The sequence below is a fragment of the Xenopus laevis genome, chromosome 2S (assembly GCF_017654675.1).
Source record: "Xenopus laevis strain J_2021 chromosome 2S, Xenopus_laevis_v10.1, whole genome shotgun sequence".
NCBI classification, from domain to species: Eukaryota; Metazoa; Chordata; class Amphibia; order Anura; family Pipidae; genus Xenopus; species Xenopus laevis.
Genome location: NC_054374.1, coordinates 78,020,726 through 78,036,427, shown reverse-complemented (window position 1 = coordinate 78,036,427; position 15,702 = coordinate 78,020,726). Strand labels below are relative to the sequence as shown.

At 39.8% G+C, this 15,702-nt stretch overlaps 1 protein-coding gene across 5 annotated transcripts; it reads right to left on the bottom strand.

Annotated features, from left to right (window-relative positions):
• Positions 1-344: 344 nt before the first annotated feature.
• Positions 345-15,452, bottom strand: tmem39b.S (transmembrane protein 39B S homeolog). Of its 5 annotated transcripts, none has more exons than XM_041583071.1 (10): positions 15,073-15,452; positions 13,320-13,494; positions 12,717-12,895; positions 8,015-8,234; positions 6,380-6,463; positions 6,142-6,296; positions 3,610-3,928; positions 2,828-3,015; positions 1,444-1,564; positions 345-670 (listed from the first exon to the last, which is right to left on the bottom strand). In XM_041583071.1, the coding sequence occupies exons 3-10, from the start codon at positions 12,842-12,844 to the stop codon at positions 452-454; spliced, it is 1,434 nt and encodes a 477-aa protein (XP_041439005.1). In that variant the 5' UTR covers positions 12,845-12,895; positions 13,320-13,494; positions 15,073-15,452; the 3' UTR covers positions 345-451.
• Positions 15,453-15,702: the final 250 nt, after the last annotated feature.

Here is a 15,702-nt window from a genome sequence, read left to right as displayed (position 1 = left end):
AGTATCGCTGGCACCCATATATATATAAATAAATGTACAGAATTGAAACATTGCGTTGCTGCAAAATGCTATAACCTTATATTGTACTCTCTAAAAGAACAAATTATCTGTAATATAGCCCTTCTCTAATCAAGAAATAAAATAACGTACAGTATATATGGATATTTTGTTTAAATATTTTTTATAATACTGTACAGTTACATGTACAGAAAATTTTCTTTTTACTATGTAAGCTGTATCATACTGTACTCACTCAAGGAAATAATATTGCAACTTACATAGGCCTTTCTAACACAACTCCTTACAGTGCAGGTCTCAGAAATAATGATTACCAAAACAATGTGTCACAGTAAAAAAATATGCTCTTCCTTTTAATTCCACAAAAAAAAAGTAACAAAAATACAGAGCTCTGGCATGGGGACAAGGTAAAGGAAATCAGTTTAACTTCCGTTCAGTCAGGGACCGCTGTGTAAGAATATGCTTTACCCAACACAATTCGGTCTCTGAGCAGCTTGAAGAAAGCATAGTAATTACCGAAAAGGATGAGAGCTAGGGAGATTGTGTGGTGCCACTTTTCTGAAGAAAGAAGTGAATACAGCTGGTAAAAGATCAGAACTCCTTCCAAGGTAGTCAAAATGTTCAGGACCCGCAATGGGTTACTGAAAAAGAACTAAGGGGAGAGAAATCACTTTCAGCCACTGAAATGTATAGCATCAAGAGTTAATAATTAAGAATTGTCACTGCATACTTGTACCACCCAGTTTGAGTAACCCAGTTGAGTCTAGGGCTCAATTCTCAAAAGGAGGCTATGTGCAAGACATTAGTATCGACTTCCAGTAGGTGCTCCAGCATCTCCACACAGTCCAAAATATAAAATATTAGATAAAATCAATGTTTACAGCTATTATATATCACTCTGAATGCACCTACTGCCATGCTTCTTTAATGCTGGTGTCCTCTGCAAGCTTGTGCCAAAATCATTCATAATTCTCTGAATCAAGAGATGTTAGACCTAATTTTGTTGTCACCCCCTCCCCCTGGAATGGAACATACATAGTGCTATACAACTACGGCTCACAAAAACCTAATTAGTGGGTCAGGCTTCAGAAATCGTGCATAGGTCACAAATTGCCTGCTTGACATTTTGAAAGTTTATCTCTCAAGATTGTTTCCATAATTTGGAGGAAAGGGGGAAAGAAGGGATTTTTGGACTTATATAGCAATTATGGTGGTGAAATTGTGTCCCTGTATATACTAAAATTGTTCTTTAACTACCTTCTGATGAAATTCACTATACTGTCAAGGAGTAAATAATTTAATAATTATGGTAAACATAAGAACCATTGTGCCTGGAGCCACAGAATGATTAGGAACAAAACGGTGTTCCTTCTGCACTTCGAGTCTAATTTTGCAGTGTGCATAGTAATAGCAAAACATACTTACATGAAAGCGGAAGTGTGACACATCTGAGGGGATGGCTACATTGTAGTGACCAACTGCTTTGTATACATTTTTATTATGTTTAACCAGAACTCCCTGTGGCCACATGCACTCTTCCATCCACCTGCAAAACCATTAAATCATTAACAGAATAACTGGTTTCTCAAATATAAAAATGTGTTAGAGCAAGTGGTGATTTTTTCAGGCAGATGTTCGAATTGAAGCCTAATATTGCTTCTAAGGTGCAATTTACTCTTATTAAAGGAGAACTAACAGCTGAAAGTGTCCCATTCCCTTCTCCACTGCCACACCCCCCACTTTCTCCCCACATAGTGTTGAAAAAGAATATGTGCTCCATCTGGTAACACTGACCTAAATTTGCAGACTAGCACAGCGGCATTTAGGGGCGCCATGTTTGGACACTTCGGTATCTTCTGGATCCTCTTCTTTCTTTTCAGTGATTTTCAGAGCTTACTTTACAAAGATTCGGTATCTTTCGAACATGGCGCCTCTGAGCGCCGATACTCTACAAATTTATGTAAGTGTTGCAAAATGGAGAGGGCAATGGGACATTAAGCCGTAGGGTGGGGGGTGGGGTAGTTCTCCTTCAAATAGGGGTTTTCTCCATTACACATAGGGGGGGGGGTGTCAAGGGAATCACAAATGCATCAGTGGGATATTAAAACAGTTACCCATATAAACAGGACATCTGCAAGGTAGCTAGACACAGTTAGTGTATTTGTATTGGTCAGATCAAGGTCTGACATTTGGAGCTTGATATCCAGTTTAGGTTGAACAGTCCTATATAGGCTCTCTTCTTAGGTTTTGCCCATCTGAATAGTCTCCTTTCCTACCTATGGCAAGGTTAAAAGATCACGGAAAATGCAAGGATACTGGATTTCCCGAAGGGGCACCGCCAATGGCCCCTCCCTTTTACCTTTGACTTTCTGGAAGTAACAGCAGGGGGAGGCCTGTCCTAAGACCTAATTCTATAATAATTCTGACATTTCATATAGCTTTTCAGCAACTATTTTAGAGCAACTATACTCAGTCTTATCAGTCTTATTTTAAAGCTTCAAAGCTATAAGGGAAAAATAAGTTACAGATCTCTACCAACAGTTAAGACCATATATACCAAATAGCAAGGGTGGGTTGGGTAGACATTGGACCAGAATTTTGTGATGACAAAATATCTACCTAAGTTCAGCTAAAAGAATGAGCTGGTATTAAACTTTTAAGAAGAATTACTTTGTTGTGCGCTACTAGCTACATCCTTGATGAACTGAGCAGTCTCTTGCCCGTGGATCTGGATTCGCCATCAAGCAGCAGTATGTATTGACATTAAACATACAGTTTAACATAGATCAGTGTGTAAAAAGTTTCTTACGAGTGCTGAAGCATATTGGAGCAGAGTGCGGGGTCCACCTTCTGCCAGCATCCAAGATGGGCGGCTGCCTTGTGCAGGAGATCACAGTATTGTGCAGGCAGGAGGTGCTGTGTGAGGATAACTGATGTACTGAGAGATACTTGAAGAAAGAGTTCGCATGACCAACACTTGTCATAATACTGTGTGCTCTGTGTCGGGAGAAAGAAAGCACAGTATATTGTGAACAGGTTATCTGGGTACATGGTAAAAAGGAATAGAGTGGAGCTGAGCGCCATCTGGATTAGACTAAGGACATGGTTGTTGCCTTTCTGACACCTAAGAAGCATCTATAAACTAGAAGGTGGAGTTTAAATACAACTAAGGTGGATGTTGGTGGATGTTTTGGCATGGGCGTTCTGTATCTTAGACTACTGCTTAATTTGCAAGGGCATGACTGTTTATATTCCATTTGTGATCCCCAAAACATCTGTATTATAAGCACCAAGTCTTGTGTCAAAAAAACTTGTATTATGACATGGTATGTAAAAACCGACGTTTCGGTCCCTCTTGGGACCTTTTTCCCCCAAGAGGGACCGAAACATTGGTTTTTACATAACATGTCATAATACAAGTTTTTTTTGATGCAAGACTCTTGGTGCTGGCATTTTTGTTATTTTTGTATATGAAATTGGTTCCGTGCACAGGGGCAGAAATAATCTAGCCGTTGGGAGAGAGGTGCTGTCCATACAAAAAAAAAAAAAAACTATAAAAATAATATGGGTTTTATGGTCAGTAGTTCATACCTTAACAAACCAGACAGGTACAAATGCCACATAATATGCAGACAGCATGGAGCTAAGTAGCACCTCTCGTACACGCCAGTTGAAGTCCAGCTTCAAGTAGTGCACCTCACTGCGAATAAGGTCAGGTGACAGGCAGCAGGCATGCGTAGGAAGGGGCTCTGCACTGGGCATGTGGTGCCTTAGAATATGCTGCAAAACATGCAAGTAATCTTTGCTTCCCCGATCCATAGAGGCAAGATCTCGAGTGTTGGGCATGTGGGAGAGGCCTGGGCGGCGGAAGTCCCATCCTAGCTGTAGGAAAGGGATGTACATCCCAAATCTGATGAGAGAATGGGGAATGGTAAGAATTTTAAAATACTATGATGATTCCTCCCTGTGACCAATTTATTATATAAAAGGTTCTCTGTACGACGTAAGATAATGTTAAGTAATATAGTTATGCTAACATTCACGGGTTGTGCAAAACTGTGATAGAATAGGATTTCACTGCACATACAGCAAACCAATTCTAAAGCGTTATTCTGTCTGTAAAACACAGCACTTTAATGGACACACAAACAGAATGCTGGCCCAACAACCATCAGTTTTCAAATGATTTTCTTTCAATCTGATTGTTTCCAAAAAGACTTTCAAGTCACAGGTGCAGTGTATCTACAACAAAGTTAAAATTTGGTAAATGCTTGGTATGCCATAACCATAATTTAACAGTATTGTTGGAGGTGATGGTTATTTTGAAAGCTTTTAAATCGTTGGTGTAGTGTAAAAACTTACTGAAAATATTGTGAAGTCAAGTCATGACTGCATAATCAACTGACTGCAAAGTCCCAGAAATAATTCTTCTGTGGTTATCTATATAGTGAGGGAAGTACTATTTTAAAACATGTTTTATCTTAACGGTATTAATAAAGGATGTGTTTATATGTTAAATGTATATATAGGATGATTATCTGGTCAAACAAGGGAAGCTAATAAGTGAACAAGTGAATTATGTCATATATTGAATGTTTATGGATAAACATCCTGTACTTGATGTTATGTATACTAATGTTTTTACTTTGTGGAGCATGTTTTAACATCTCAGTCTACTAGGGAAGGGGAAAAAGTAGAAAAATCAAACAAGACTAGCAGTGGACAAAATAAAGAGGGGAGGAAAAATTTAAGTCATAATTAAGATCTCTTTAAACAGGTTATATTATGTTGCCTGATCAGTTTTATCAGCAAATGTCATATCTTTATCAGAGTGCATTTGAAAGCTTGATAATTTTGTTACTATTTGCATTTCAGGTTTTATTTTGTTAACTAGGGATAAGTGAAAGGTTAACCTGCTTTCCCCTACTTCATAAAGACCAAATATACAAAATTAAGCAAACTTACTTTTCATTCACTGTTCTTTAATGTTTCCTTTTGTACAATATCTCACTTTGTATACCAAGTGTAAATCGTGGGATGCATTCCAGAAACGTTCATTTACTGGAAGGTTAAGTTAATGCCAAAGATCTACTTCTAAAGGTGACCAGAGTATTCGTGCAATCAGAATTGATGCACAAAGACTTCAATTGGGATAAATCAATATATAATTTCCATCCTCAGCCCATAGCTCTTAATATACCATTAAATAGTTGCAACTACAATTGGCATTCAGGGCACCAATTTACTACCCTCATTCCCTAATCTACCTTTCTCACAAATGAGGAAACTATTCACTCCTATTACCAAACTAATCTCACTTCAAGTTTATTTTCAAAACCTGCTTTTCACAAGCTCCAAGTCTGTTTACTCTGCATGGGAATGGTGGTCTTTCCATATAACTGCTTTATCTCCAGTAAAGATTTATCTCCAGTAAAGACACCATCTTTACACAAGGTGGCCTACACCTGACAGACCACAGATGTGAGCAAGATCCGCTAATTTCTTTCACATTATATTGTCCTCACATTTCCAGGTTTTGGACTACGGTAATGAATTACTTTTCAAATAATCTTGCTTTCCCTACTGTAACTGCACCTGCCACCTCTTTTTTAGGAGTCCTAGAGAGTATAATCCCACATAATAACTGCCAACTATGTTTAGATAATTACTAAAAAAAAAAAAGTGCCATGCAACCTTGAAGGCAACTGAAGTGCCACATACCCACATTTACTCCCTAACCCCCAAGTCGGAACTTACCCCCCAACTTGACGCTTGCTATGCATCTACCTTAACTGGTAATTAAATCTATTGAGCCTGAGCATCTACCAAAACTAAAGTGTGCAATGCTGCACTTACTAATTTTCTGCCTGCAATATGCTCCAGAGATACTGCCTCTCACAGTTGTATATTTCGACCTGGAATTGACTACTTAGGTTTTATTGCATTACTTTACTTAGTGTTGTTTTAGGTTATATATAAAATAATACAATTCACAAAAACAAATCATGATAGCATCAGATTAACATCATTGTCTGCCCATCTCTGCATGAACCAATGGTATGTTAGCTTAGATATGAATTGCATTAGGACTACTGCTGTATTCAAGTCAGTGTTCTCACTCACGGGTAGCAAAGAAACAGCAGATTAAAGAAAGAGTGCGTCCTAAACAAGAGGATAATGGATCGGCACAAACTCCAGCCGGTTCCAGTCAGCACAGCAAATCGTGTTGCCACCAGGAGCAGTGATTGTGGCATAGAGGACTTCCCTCCCTGAGAAGCCTGAACAAAGAGAAAGTTTGTTGAAAGTGCATGTCAGTTAACAAGCATCTGAAAAATTACACCTCATGTATCCGTTTACTCACCTCCCTTACAATGGCACCAATCAATCTTCGTGCAAGCACAATGGTTGTGAGGGTCAACACATTAAAATCAATCAGGTGAAAGTTCTGTAGAATTCATGACAAAATATAATGTTTAGTGTCGGTATTTGAATTATGCTTGAATAATACTTATGAATGGCTTATATCTGCCTATCACACTTAAAAGGAGAAGTTAACGATTAAATTAACTTTAACATGGATGGATCGTGGTATTCATAGTTTGTTTTGTCGTTTGTTTAATTGGTCAATGGTTATATATGCCTTTTTACTAGCGTGGAACTGAAAATGCTATCTGGTTTCTGGAGTCACTGGGGGTCATTTATAAAGGTCGCGCATCGCTTATTTATTCGCAAATGGTTGTATTGCCCATGTTTTTTCCTGAACGCTAAAAAATTGCACTGCTGTGCCCATCTTTCCGGTTTTTGCAAATTCGCATTGAGAATACATGCTCACAAATGAGATGGGTATTTGCGTGAGTGCAAGGTTATTCACTACTCACTTTGCAAACCAATCGGGAAGTTTATAAATGAGCCCCACCTTATTTTTCTTAGTTATTATACTTATAATTATATTATGCAAAGCTGCTGCCTTGTTGCAATGGTAATGAAGCCCCACTTTTACTAATCAGAATGCCAAAGCATGAGAGATCCCCCCCCAAATAAACAAATTAAATATCTACACCATCAAAAAATTAAAGTGAACTAACCCTTTTTAAGGAACACCAAAAGCTATTAGAATTGTTAACCTTTGGGCCTGTGTGGATACTAAATAGCTATCCAAGTATCCATCTTATAATTGTCCTCTTTTTATTCTGAGAGCTGGCTAATAAATTAAATAATTACATCAGACATATGTTAAGTCACACTGTGGCTAAATCAAGCAGAAAGCTACTTTGTTTGTAAAACTACCAACAACCTGCTCTTTATATGTATAACAAGCATTAGTTGATTCTGTCTGGTAGCAGAACCTTTTTCTCCTCCTACAATTATTTAGAAGAAAACGTATATATGTAAGAATTTTAAATAAAGCAGCCAGAATACATTTCCAAATCAATCCCTGTTTATATTTTATGCACTGAATCCACTGTTTTAGGAATCCCCTGTTGTGTTCTAATACCCATGCCCTGGTTACATAATTATAGACACTGTAATGAGAGAGGGGAAATGTGAAGCGTGCAGTAACACATCTAGCAAGTGCAGAATAGAAAGTGAAATTAATTACTTGGCCTGTCTCTATGCCTAAAGCAGAGTTGGGGGAAGCAATATATGATGGACAGCCAAGATGGTTGAAGGAAAAAATAAAATGAAATTTTGGTTTTAGGTTTAAATTGGAAAATACTTATTATACAGATTTTTATGTCTTTGTGACGGGTCCCCTTTCCTCCTTTAACAATTTACAATTAGAAAAGGCTTTTTATTTATTTTCTTGAGGTTACAGTGGCTAAAATGCAGCTGTGTGTGCATAACTATGCATGTTTTTTGGAAGGTATGTAATGTTACCAATAAGTGTAGGTAGAACCATGAAAAAAAGAAGGAACCCAACACACACACACAGTCCCACACAATGCAAAATTAAGCTGGCTATACTTTATACATATAAAATGTGATAGTTACGCACCAGAGAGGTATGTGATGGTGGGTGAGAAGGTGGATACCACCAGACCGTCTTGTAAATGTTGATGTAGTGCACAAACAGAGCAATAAGGTGACAGAAAAACAGCTGCAACTCAAACAGGAGGTGGCGATCAGCAGGCAAATCAGGGATCTTGCAGTGTCGCAGTGGAACCACAGTCTGAGCTGCCAATGGGGGACTGGAGAGGCCAGTGCTAGAGCTACTCCTATGAATGGTAGAGAGTTATGGAAGGCATTAGGAAGAAAAGGTATGGTGAAAACTGGAATGAAAATGTAGATCTGTCACAAGATAATGCAAAAAGTCATTAGCTAACTTTTAGAGCTTTAGGGTCTAAAAGGTAAGGAATTTACGAGTGGAAATATGGGATAGTACAAAAATAACTGAAAGGGTTTTTAGTGGTGAAGGAAACATTGATTATTCTTGTTGAACTTTTCATATATTGGTCCAATTATCTGAGAATAGATGCCACTTTACACAAAATTATGTTTACAGAGCTCCTAGGTACACAAAGGGCTAAGCCAAAAGGTTGAGGGAAAAATATCCCTCATGGAAATCTTTTGATTTAGCCCCAGTGCTTAAAGGGATACTGTCATGGGGAAAAAAAAATTTTTCAAAATGAATCAGTTAATAGTGCTTGCTCCATCAGAATTCTGCACTGAAATCCATTTCTCAAAAGAGCAAACAGATTTTTTTTATATTCAATTTTGAAATCTGACATGGGGCTAGACATTTTGTCAATTTCCCAGCTGCCCCATGTCATGTGACTTGTGCTCTGATAAACTTCAATCACTCTTTACTGCAAGTTGGAGTGATATCACCCCCTCCCTTTCCCCCCCCAGCAGCCAAACAAAAGAACAATGGGAAGGTAACCAGATAGCAGCTCCCTAACACAAGATAACAGCTGCCTGGTAGATCTAAAAACAACACTCAATAGTAGAAACCCATGTCCCACTGGGACACATTCAGTTACATTGAGAAGGAAAAACAGCAGCCTGCCAGAAAGCATTTCTCTCCTGAAGTGCAGGCACAAGTCACATGACATGGGGCAGCTGGGAAGTTGACAAAATGTCTAGCCCCATGTCAGATTTCAAAATTGAATATAAAAAAATCTGTTTGCTCTCTTGAGAAATGGATTTCAGTGCAGAATTCTGCTGCAGCAGCACTATTAACGGATTCATTTTGAAAAAAAATGTTTTTCCCATGACAGTATCCCTTTAAATCTCCTGGGTCCTCGAAGTTCTATCCACTCCTTTCAACCTAACCAGAGGATCCAGACAGGGCTGCCCTCTCTCCCCCTTACTATTTGCGTTGGCAATGGAGCCCATGGCCATTGTAGTTACACAAAATCCCAATATTCAGGGCCTACTATACAAAGATTTAGAGGAAAAAATCTTCTTATACGCAGATAACACTCTACTATACTTAGCAATATGAGCGCTACAGACAATAAACCCTACAATTAACCTTAAAACAGTTGAGACATTTAAGTATTTAGGAATTCTAATACATAAGGATCCAACCAAATGTATTTCTCTTAATATACAAACTCTTATACAACTTATGAAAAGTACACTTACAAAATCTTCTACTTTACCTTTAACCCAAATTGGCAGGGTTAATATATGTAAGATCGTATTTCTTCCCAAATTTTTGTACTTCTTCACTAATTCGCCCTGCTATATACCAAAATTAATTCTGCAAATAATAGACCGCACACAAGTGGAATATGTGTGGTCCCATAAAACTGCCACAGTGGCTAGAATGAAACTACATGCCCCCACAACACAACTAGGCTTAGCAATGCCCAACTACGAATCATACTACCTAGCAACAAAAGCAATCCATGCCTCCATCTGGAAAACATTTGACACTGAAAACCCAGCTTCCCTGTTGGAAGCCCTATACTTCAGTTCCATTGAACCTCTACATCATGCTCTATACAGACATAAAAAATCCTTACCAATCTTAATCCCATTATTAGAGGCCACCGAGAGATCATGGGACATTCTGTACAAATCTACTAATAAAGACAACTCCCTCTCACCAGATTTGCCATTATGGCATAATGCTTCATTAAGCAACTTTGACAAATTTGTAGGGGGGGGGGACTTATGGGCAGGAGTCAAGCAACTTCAACATACTGTATAATGCAAGCGAGTATTTTTAAAACGCTAGAGCAGTTCCAACAAACCCTAGAATTGTCAGGTCTGTCAGTGTATAGCTACATGCAAATACAACATTTATACCACTCCACCCAAAATACAACAAACAACAGTAGAAACTATAATACACTCACCAGGGGAAAATAAGCTAGTATCTAAGACATACACATACCTTACATCGCAAAGATATGACCCCAGACCCAGGGTCAAACTTAAGTGGGAAGGTAGTGGAGTTCACTTGATTGACTTGTTGGGAAGAGATGGAGGACAGCCTTTACCTCCCTCTAATCAGCACAAGAGACAGGCTTATTCAATTTAAAATTGTTCACCAAACGTACTTGACACCAAAAAAACTACATCCAATGGGTCACCTAGAGCATTCCAGATGCCCTCGCTGCAACTCATTAGATGCAGATTTCATTCATCTCATATGGTATTGTCCAGAGATACAGAAATTTTGGAAAAAAGTAATGCAGTTTTTAGCCGACTAATTTACTCTACTGCAAGTATTGAACCCAGCTACCTGCCTACTAGGTGTAACAGATGCTTTGGTACCTAGAACCCACTCCAGGTTATTGATGAGAGCACTTTTGTTCTACGCCAGGAAAACGGTAGCCCTACACTGGATGGGACCAACTCCTCCTACGCTTAAAAAATGGATTAAACTCATAAATTCCCAGCTCGAACTGTACAAGCTAACATATATTGCCAGAGGCTGCCCACAGAAATTCAAAAAAATATGGACTCCTTGGCTGGATTCGCCCGCAACAACGGTCTAATAAGTCTATTTGAGGAAAGTCCATTATATCTTCTCCATGAATAGCTTTCTCTTCCTTCCTTCTATCTTTTTGTAATGAAAATGTAATAAAAAGTTACTATTAAAAAATATATATGAACTAGACATTAAGCCCGTTAAATTAACGGGCGCACAGGGACTGGACGCAGAGACACTTCAACTGACGGTTCGTGGGGCACATGCGCAGTAGCGCAATCCCACGGACACAGGGACTGGACGCAGAGACACTTCAACTTTATTAAAATTGTATATGTATACATGTATATGTATCTGTAGTTACATGGACAGGCGAATCTGTCCCATTTTGCTTCAAATTTGTGAAACTGAAAATTTGAAAAAGGCATATTTTCATATATATATTCATTTATTTTCTAGACTTTTTTTTCACTGCAGTGTGCTATTTTTGGGCTATTTTTGAAGTGCCTCTTGGCTAGTTTGTAGCCGACTTTCGCTGGTTTTGATGAGACCTGGCAACCCTGGAGCTGAGGTTTTGGTGCCAAGGAGACAATAACCAGCACCAAATAAATGATTTGTAATTGTTCCCCTGACACCCCCTCACAGAAGTAGAAGCCGCGAGCAACAGACCATGAGTGCGTATGGCCGCCTCGCACAACAGACTCAGCGGCTTACATGTAGCGTCACTGCGCTTTTATACGTGTAGTCGTGACGCCAAACTCGCGAGATGAGACTTGTGACGTCGAATTCGCCGTCCGGCAGCAGTAAAGGGGCTGGATATTCACGGCTATGGGACGACGGGCTGTGTTGAGAGAATTGGCTCTGTCCCGCGAGAAGCGGTGAGAACCGTATTCATTGCTTATCAGTATGGGGAAACTGCTACACTGCAACAAAAACCCACTAATGTCTTAAAGGTTTCGAGAACAGGTTCCGAAATAAGCTGCAGAATATGTCAGTGACTCCTAGCAGTCGCGAGAAATACACCACAGCCTTTTGTATTATTGATTCACTTAAGCCCGTTAAATTAACGGGCGCACAGGGACTGGACGCAGAGACACTTCAACTTTATTATATAGGATTATATACGATGTAAAAGAACAACATGTGTTGGATTGGTACAGTGACACTCATATCCACTGACTGTGGAAGATGAATGCAGTTCTGTTAGTTTGGACCAGAACTTCAGCAGGATTCATTGGTGCAACTAGCTAAGTTATAATGTGCTGGATCAATACATGGTAGCTCTACTGTACCGACCTGAGAACCCAATCATCAATGACAGCTGGTTTATCTGTAGCCTATCTAGAGTCTGTATTAACAGATGCAAACTTTAAATGTAATTAACATAGTTGTGTTACTAGTCCTTTCTTGTTTAAAGTTTGTATCTGTTCATCCATCGCCTACAAATAAAATATTTAATAATGCTCATGTACTTATACAATGTATCTAGGTAATTTATGTACCGGTAAACACTTTTCCACTAAGGGAGGACACATTTGTGGGATCATAGCCTAAAAATGTTGTTCAGCTGAAAAAGAAACATAGTGAACACATCCCTCCTAGCAACTAATCAGTAAGAAGCATATACTGCTTACCTGTTCAAAAACAAATATCTTACTAGGAATAAGGGTTACTAAACAATGGGTATATTTAGTGCCTTTTGTTACATACAGGGGCCATGTAATGTGGAGGGTTGTTGTCAGTGCAATGTTATACTGCAGCACAGAGCTACTATAGTTGCACAGCATATATATACAAATTAAATATAATATACCTGGCTCGGGATCTCACTCCACCAACTGATGGCATACCTCCATGTGCTGCACCCCCTGCCGACCCTGGGTCGCATAAGGGGGTCCGGCAATAAGAAGTCCGGTTGGGGCCACGACGGCCCCCTGCCATGTCTTGGCTTGGGTAATGTCTCAGTCACACTTCACCATGCGTGAAAATAAGCTGTGCAGAAAAGAACAATAGGTTAGAAGGCATAAATCGGGTCAAAAGCACAATACAAACTAGAGATGCAGTTTAACGTTGGTCGAAGAATTAATATTAGCCTGGAATGCATACAACCAAGGAAAAAGTACTGCAGTGTTTTCTATGGTTAAATATTTTCAACACAGCAATGCTTAACTACATACAGTTTCATGGTTCAATTACAGTTGTGTTCATAAGTTTACATACGCTGGCAGAATTTATGATTTCCTAACCATTTTTCTGAGAATATGAATGATAACACAATGATAACACAAAAACTTTTCTTTCACTCATGGTTAGTGGTTGGCTGAAGCCATTTATTGTCAAACAACTGTGTTTACTCTTTTTAAATCATAATCACTACACAAACAACGCAAATGACCCTGATCAAAAGTTGACATACCCTGGTGATTTGGCCGGATAACATGCACACAACTTGACACAAAAGGGTTAGAATGGCTATTAAAGGTAACCATTTTCACCTGAGATCTGTTTGCTTGTAATTAGTGGGTGTGTATAAAAGGTCAATGACTTTCTGGACTCCTGACAGACCCTTGCATCTTTCATCCAGTGCTGCACTGATGGGGAAAGCAAAAGAATTGTTAAAGGATAGTTGAACTCTATAAAACAGGAAATGGATACAAGAAAACATCAAAGGAATTGAGAATGTCAATCAGCAGTGTTCAAACTCTAATTAAGAAGTGGAAAATTAGGGGTTCAGTTGAAACCAAACCACGGTCAGGTAGACCAACTAAAATTTCAGCCACAACTGCCAGAGAAATTGTTCGGGATGCAAGGAAAAACCCACAAATAACTTCAGGTGAAATACAAAAAATACTGGAGGAAAATTTGCACTCATCAGCCCAGAAGCTGCACATGGGATGTAGTTGGACGTTCCAACATGACAATGATCGAAAACACAAGGCCAAGTTGACCTGTCATTGCTGTCTACAGCAAAATAAAGTGAAGGTTCTGGAGTGGCCATCTCAGTCTCCTGACCTCAATATCTTTGAGCCACTCTGGGGAGACCTCAAATGTGCAGTTCATGCAAGACAGCCCAAGAATATATGGGAACTGGAGGCTCTTTTGCCAGGAAGAATGGGCAGCTTTACCGTCTGAGAAGATAAAGAGCCTCATCCACAACTACCACAAAAGACTTCAAGCTGTCATTTATGTTAAAGGGGGCAATACAAAGTATAAAGAACTGGAGTATGTAAGTTTTGATCAGGGAAGTTTGTGTAGTGATTATGATTTAAAAAGAGTAAGCACAGTTGTTTGACAATAAATGGCTTCAGCCAACCATGAGTGAAAGAAGAGTTTGTGTTATCATTATTATTCTCTGAAAAATGGTTAAGAAATGATAAATTCTGCCAGGCTATGTAAACTGTACGCATCCTGACACTAAAAATATATATCTTCCAAACAGTATTTTGTACCACAGCAGATTTTCCCCTGGAGGCATAGTAATAGAGTAACATAGAGAGACATAACCTGCAGATACAGTGTCACAGCAACTAGTATTAGGACCTTGCAGCTCTGGGAATGTCGTAGTGACTTTAGATTGTAAGCTCCAGTGGGTACGCTGTGGAATATTGTAAATCCCAGTTGGAAAACTGTGTGATATGTGTGTGGCATATATGCATAAAGGAAGACAGGAATAAACAGTACATTTACAGCGATTGAGGAAATAGATGAAGCCTATAACAAGTTCTCTGTCCTCAAGGTATTTTGCATGTTGTTAGGTGGCACCATTTCCAGCAGCTTTAGATAGAAGATAGCGCTCTAACCGATGCAGCATTGGGCTCATATTTTAAAGATTTAAATGAATGCATTAAAACATACCTAGAAGATCACTATGAAATCTAAGAAAGCAACAACCGGAAGGGAATATTCGCCAGGGAGCACACACAGGCACAGGTGGGACGCTATGTTCATCACACTGCAGGAATCCCTAGTCTGGGCCGGGACCTGCCTTTATAAATATGCCTCTGACGGGGGAAACGAAAAATAGGAGCGGGGAAGTTTAAACGTAGAACTTGCTCCCTGCAGATATGAACAGTAAGCCCTCTGACCAACATAATCACTAATTCGTGTATTAATACAGGCTCACAGTTCAACCCGCCCCTATAGACGTAAAGACAGTGATTTGCACTCACCAGTGCTGTTCAACGGGAGCGCGCACTGTGGAAGGCGCCGCTCTAGCAATATAACGTGGGCGGGGCGCTCCAGGAGCGTCATGACGTCAAAAGTGCAGCGTCTGTGAACACGAGCTCAGAATCAGGGCGCCTTCTGAAAGAGAGAAAGAAAGGGGTGTGGTACTGTGGTCTTCTTTATCGGTAGGAAGGAGCGAGGTGTGCTTGTTGAGCTGTGGAGAATGTGGTACTAGAGATACTGAGTATTCTGCTATCATCGCTTGAAACTCCGTTGTCTTGTACAAGGTCCAATATACACCAACAGGCATGTTTGCTAACATTTGAGAGAAAACTGGAGAGATTTCTGGAGATGTTGCCCATAGCAACCGATCAGATCGTCGCTTTTGTTTTCTAAAGGTGGCCATACACGGGCCGATAAAAGCTGCCGACAGCTTATTGGCCCGTGTATGGGGGCCCCGACGGGCTTCCCCGATCAAGATCTGGCCGACTTCTCGATCGGATGGGGTTAAAAATCCCGCCGGATCACGGCCGCATCTGTTCGTTGATGCGGTCCCGCGATCCGACCGTTGGGCCCTAGGGCCCACGATCGGATCAGCCCGATACTGCCCACCTCAAGGTGGGCATATCGGAGGG

Coding starts and splice junctions, on each gene's coding strand:
- tmem39b.S (XM_041583071.1), bottom strand. CDS start 12,844: ATGGCAGGGGGCCGTCGTGGCCCCAACCGGACTTCTTATTGCCGGACC. Junction 6,297..6,379: donor TTGGTGCCATTGTAAGGGAG/GTGAGTAAACGG, acceptor CTCTTTGTTCAG/GCTTCTCAGGGAGGGAAGTC. Junction 671..1,443: donor TGTCACACTTCCGCTTTCAT/GTAAGTATGTTT, acceptor CTCTCCCCTTAG/TTCTTTTTCAGTAACCCATT.